We start from the raw sequence: 6,000 nt of genomic DNA, 5'->3' as shown, positions 1-6,000 counted from the left end.
CAAGGTTGTCTGTGTTCAGACCAGGTTTTTTGAGAATGGGTGTGATGGCAGATGTTTTAAGGCCTATGGGGACATAACCTGAGGCAAGAGACATATTAACGAGATGGGAAATGGGGCTGGATATAATGGCTGAATATTTTTTAAGAAGTGGGGTAGGAGCAGCATCGAGTGGACAGGTACAAGCGTTGGAATTGACTATAAGCTCTGATATAAGCTCTGGATCAATGGGAGAGAAATTAGCCAGGGGTTTATGAGCTGGGCTCAAATGGAAACAATCTTCAGGTGAAGAAGGAGATGAGAGGAGCTGATGGTAGATTTTAGCAATCTTGTCATTAAAAAATCTATGGAAAACTTCACATTGCTCAGCAGTGTTAAAGTTCTTGATTGTTTGTGGCTGAATGAGTTTACTAACAGTAGCGAAAAGTGTTTTGGGCTTGTTACCAGAATTATTAATAAGAGATGTAATGTGTGCAGAACGGGCAGATTTTAAAGCAGTATTATAAGAAATCATGTGGTCAGCATATGCCATTAAGTGCACAGTAAGACCAGAATTCTTGAAGCGGCGCTCCAGACGCCTACCAGTGGTTTTTAAAGCACGGAGTTCAGGAGTGAACCAAGGGGAGGAGCGACCAGCAGGGACCTGTCTAGTCTTTAAGGGAGCCAATTGGTCTAGTACACCAGAAACAGTGTCATTAAAGAGAGTCAGAATGTCATCGGGACAGGACAGCCCGGAAATAGAAGAAAGTGCAGAAGACTGAAGAAGGGCGGAAAAAGACTGAGGTTTGATAGCTTTGATATTACGCACTGGCGTGAAACAGAGATGTTAACAGATGCTTCAACAAGCTTGTGGTCAGAGACACCAACAATAGAGCCAGAGACAGAGGTAACAAATAGACCAGAAGAACAAATTAAATCCAATGTGTGGCCATGTGAGTGTGTGGGGAAAATCAACATGTTGTGTCAAGCTAAAGCAGCCCAACAGAGACTCAAATTCAGTTGTCAGTGAACAGATAGCATCAACATGGATGTTAAAATCCCCTAGCATGACCAAAGCTGGACATGCAGAACTGGCCAAGGTGAGTATCTCTGAGTTATGTGAAGAAGTCAGAGGAGGGCTTTGGTGGGCGATAGATTAACAGAAACAGCACAGGGGTTGAGCTGACCAGTTTCAGAGCCATGTATTCGAATGATTTTACCTCATGAAACTCACAGAGACATACATTAAGTGAATCATCAAGAATTACAGCGAGACCACCCCCCTTCCCCTGGGGCCTGGGCTTGGCTAAATACCTAAAACCACTAGGAGTCAACAAATTTAGGTGGAAATGATCACCAGGTTTTTGCCATGTCTCTGTGAGGAAAAATACACGGATGTGGTTCACAACCATGAGATCATAAAGTAAAGGAGCTTTATCTGTGATAGAGCGGGAGTTAAGTAGTCCAAGTTTAAGTCTGTGTGACGTGTTGGAGCAGTGCATCGATGGCAGTGGGGTGGCTCGTGGGAAAGACCGGAGAACGTCAGCGTTGATTCCTCGAGAGCTGTACGGAGATGCGAAGCGCTGGTTCCGCCTACAAGACCATATGACAGGAATAGCAGAGTCCGAAGAACGATACGCCGTAAGTCGAGGTCTGGAGGAGCGATGAATGTAGCGTGGGCGCCGGGTTATTCCAAGTGCCTGACATAATTTGTACGTGGAACTGTCAAGCCGAGAATGAAAGCAAAAAGTGTGGAGTTGGGCTGGCGTGTACCCGAACGCCATGACCAATGTAGAGGGGGCGCAAAAAAAAAAAAAAAAAAAAAAAAAACTCCCGTGCGAAATGCCCGAGGCCTCGCCACGTTGGCCACCCCACAGCACCAGCCAGCCACCAGGATAACTCCGGAGATGGGACACAGGGAAGAGAAAAAAAAAAAAAGGCGCGGCAGCAGCAAACGCGCACAGCAAACTCTCACCCGCATACAGCACGATGCAGCTCAGCGCGTCGATGTAAACAAACTCGCAAAAGGAGTCTAGAGAATCCACCGGAGAGACGTCAGACGTAGGAGTTAAAGAGTTGAAAAAGTAGATAAATGATGAGGGAGGGGGGAAGAAGAAAAATAAAAATAAATAATAATAATAATTCCAGCGAGAAGCGGCAGCAACAAACGCGCACAGCGTACTCTCACCCGGAAGCGGAAGTGAGACAATGAGATGACATTTTTGAAAGCCAAAATATGAACTATCCATCAAGAACACAGCACATAGCCTATGCCTACTGCATAAAAATGAATTAATTTGTTGGTCTATATATGCATAGGTATGTATTAGCTCAACCCAGTGGTTCTCAACGTGTGGGTGCGCCCCCTAAGGCGGCACTGCGCTATTGCAGTTGGGGCGCAGCTAGGTGAATGAATGTAATAAATAATGCATGCCACTTATAATAATTCCACTTTAAAGTGATTTGTCACTTTTTTTTCAATAATAAGTTGCAGTTATGTATGAATTACAAGGTTCACAATTCATTCCAGTGCAGTCTGGAAGTAAAAGATTTCTGTGTGTGTTTTGGGGCGAGGGTCTCGAAAATATTGTCGTGTAAAACAGAAAAATGCTGATGTCTTCTCTGTAGATCCTTGGGGAATAGTAAGTATGACCTTTAATGAACTTTTAGACACTTCCACTGCAACCCATAATAAAAGTAAGCGTTGCCTATAGTACATTAAGATACACTACTATAACCTTTAGAAAAATTATGCTAACTAGCTAACATTAGCTTAACATCTTTGTAGGGTCTGCCTTAGTGGTTGATATTAATATCAATATGCCTTGCTTAAGGTGAATAAATGAGGATAAATAACACTATTATTTTAACACTACAAACTAAACCCCCATGTGAAAAGTCATTTTGTACTACAGACTAAAGACTGACCCGTCACACTTATGTAAATACAACAGTGAGGGCCGTGTTTCCTCACATATTTATAGGTGTTACACTGTTGACTGCTCCTCCTCACACAGTCAGCACTGAGCTGGAAATGGAACCACACAGTGTGCAAAGGGTGGCCCACAAGCTAAATGATAAATGTAATCCAACTACAGCAAACCACTCTGAATGGCTCTACATTTTAAACAATTAAGTGGGCAGAAATTTAGAAACATAAGCGCAAGTCCCCTTCAGAACCAGGCTCTCAAATATACTGGATCACAATTCAAACCAAGACCAAAGGTTCAACAGCAAAAGTCACTGCCGCTAAAACCACCTACTAACTGCAGTTACAGTAGATGACCAAATGTATTTTGAAAACCTGACAATCACATCTATAAGAGCCTGTTGGATATCCGTTTCCAAAACCACGTTAAAGGACATTAATATGGAGTTTCAAAGCCATGGAAACAAGTGTAAGACCATTATCCCTCCTCCTTCAAACCATGAAACATATGCATTTTTATACGTAGCATTATTCAGGCATCCACCAAACTAAAACTGGTCCATCAGACTGCCAAGGTGTGAAGCATGTGAAGGTTCTACACCTCAGAGAACAGCTGTCCTTTACTCCAGAGTCTACTACTGTACATAAGTCCAGCTGTTCGGCAGTGCACATAATGATATTAACTTTGTGTGTATCTGCACTTGATCTGTTGTTGCGCGTAGACGTTTTAATTTCATAATAAAAGCACTTAATAGACCAGGGCAGATCTATTTTAGTCTAATTCTACTACCTCAGAGATTTCATCACTGGATTTTATGAACTTGTTAGCAATGAATATGCTTAAAGAACCTGATCTCAATGCTAAGGAGTGGGAGCTACACATATCGGGCCCATCAGTGTATATTGAGTATATTCGTCTCTGTAACAGCCAAGCACTTATGATTCTGATGAGGATAACACGACTCCCAAGTTCTACATACATAAAAATCAGGGTCTGTTAAAGATTCACTGCTCTCTCTTCCATCGTCAGTACATGTATTGCAATAATACATACCATAGGCACAAATGTCTAGACACCTTCTTCAAATTTTCAACGGTGTGAGTAGCTTCAGCTTGGCTCTGCTACTCTTCCTGTGGTTCCTGTAGTAAGTTACTTTAGGGGGGAAAAAAGTACAAAATAAATAAAACTTTTAAAGAATTCTATCAAGGAAAAATTTTCAAAGTTACCCTATGAAATGGTCACTGATGCCTGCAGGACTAAAGAGAGACATCAGGGAGAGAAACTAATTTCCCCTGTGAGAGGCACAGCACTAAGCCTCGGGGACAAATTATTCCATAAAACTCTCCGGTACCGCTGCGAACAGGAATGACTTCTCTGAGTCCTCTTAAAATCACAGGTCACCTGGAAAAGAAGACATCTGAGTAAAATATGTTAGAAGAGAGTGGTCACCAACCCTTTTTTCCCAGAACCTCAGCCACAGTATATAGAGGCTTTTCTGTGCACCGGTGTGTGGTTGCATAAGACCACAAAGAAAATCTTAAATCTCATTAGCTAAGAGTTAGTAAGTGTGCATTCACTTTTCTCTTGGTAATGCAGTTACATAAATGTATAAATGATAATTATTCCCTCCTCCTCCTTTAGCTGTAAATGTGGGACACATCTTAAAGGAAATACAATGTAAACACAATGGACAGTTTAATATGTATGCCCCTGTGTTGTAGTTGCAGACTGTAATTTTACATCAAGGGGAAGGCAAGGGTTGTTTTAGCCTAAAGTAGCAATGGCAGAGGCTTTATTCTCGCTATTCTCTCTGTTTATAAATTAGTATTAACATCATGAAGATGGGGTGGGGCAGCAGGTAGTGTCACAGTCACACAGCTACAGGGACCTGGAGGTTGTGGGTTCGATTCCAGGTGACTGTGAGGTGTTGGTGTGTTCTCCCTGTGTCCGCAAGGGTTTCCTCCGGGTGCTCCAGTGTCCTCCCACAGGTGGATTGATGACTCAAAAGTGTCCGTATGTGTAAATGTGTGTGTTGCCCTGTGAAGGACTGGCGCCCCCTCCAGGGTGTATTCCCGCCTTGCGCCCAATGATTCCAGGTAGGCTCTGGACCCACCGCGACCCGGAACTGGATAAGGGTTACAGATAATACCTGTATAAACTGAATTATTTTGAAGCACATCATAATTTAAGGTTCTTTATGAAAATTAAGTTTTCAATCATGTAGTTAAGGGCGGCACGGTGGCGCAGCAGGTAGTGTCACACAGCTCCAGGGACCTGGAGGTTGTGGGTTCGATTCCCGCTCCGGGTGACTGTCTGTGAGGAGTTGGTGTGTTCTCCCCGTGTCCGCGTGGGTTTCCTCCGGGTGCTCCGGTTTCCTCCCACAGTCCAAAAACACACGTTGCAGGTGGATTGGCGACTCGAAAGTGTCCGTGAGTGTGTGTGAGTGAATGTGTGTGTGTGTGTTGCCCTGTGAAGGACTGGCGCCCCCTCCAGGGTGTATTCCCACCTTGCGCCCGATGATTCCAGGTAGGCTCTGGACCCCCCGCGACCCTAAATTGGATAAGCGGTTACAGATAATGGATGGATGGATCATGTAGTTAAATACTTGTTTTTAAGATGTTTAGCATGTGGCAATATGTTAATAAAAGCTCAGCTCCATGCTCCCTGTTTAGTTCACTTTGGCACACAGTAAATTCCACCTAATAGACTCCTATTTAGTCAAACTGTTAATATCTAATACAAAAAAATGAAGGCGAAAGGGAAAGATAGCGGGTAATGCTACTTTGCACAGTGTCTTAGTTCTGAGGGCCGTGTGGGTTAGCCAGTTACGAAAGTCGGTTAGAGCCAAGAATTATGAGAAAATGATAACATAATGATGTAAGGTAGAAGTTTCTAGCAGGTCACTGAATTGATTTGAAGACCCTCCAAGCTTCATATAACAACAATAACTGGGCACTATAATCTGGGACTTTTCAGTAATGGCGTGTGGACTGGGAGGGTTAAGGGCTTCTAAATTCAATTTTCACTTTTTAACCTGCCGCCTTGACCCAAGGGAACAACTGTGAAAACGCTGGGAGTCTCTCTCTCTCTCTCT

General features: G+C 43.3%; 1 protein-coding gene across 1 annotated transcript in view; it reads left to right on the top strand.

Annotated features, from left to right (window-relative positions):
• Window positions 1-1,563: 1,563 nt before the first annotated feature.
• Window positions 1,564-6,000, top strand: part of dok7b (docking protein 7b) — a 34,925-nt gene continuing 30,488 nt past the window's right edge. Inside the window, exon 1 of the mRNA XM_066679454.1 lies at window positions 1,564-1,617. Within this exon, the coding sequence (XP_066535551.1) occupies window positions 1,582-1,617 (36 nt within the window). The 5' untranslated portion in view covers window positions 1,564-1,581. The remainder of the gene's footprint in view (window positions 1,618-6,000) is intronic.

This window comes from Hoplias malabaricus, chromosome 8 (assembly GCF_029633855.1).
Source record: "Hoplias malabaricus isolate fHopMal1 chromosome 8, fHopMal1.hap1, whole genome shotgun sequence".
Taxonomy (NCBI): domain Eukaryota; kingdom Metazoa; phylum Chordata; class Actinopteri; order Characiformes; family Erythrinidae; genus Hoplias; species Hoplias malabaricus.
The sequence above is the reverse complement of the archived record's forward strand: the minus strand, read 5'-3'. Positions and strand labels throughout refer to the sequence as shown.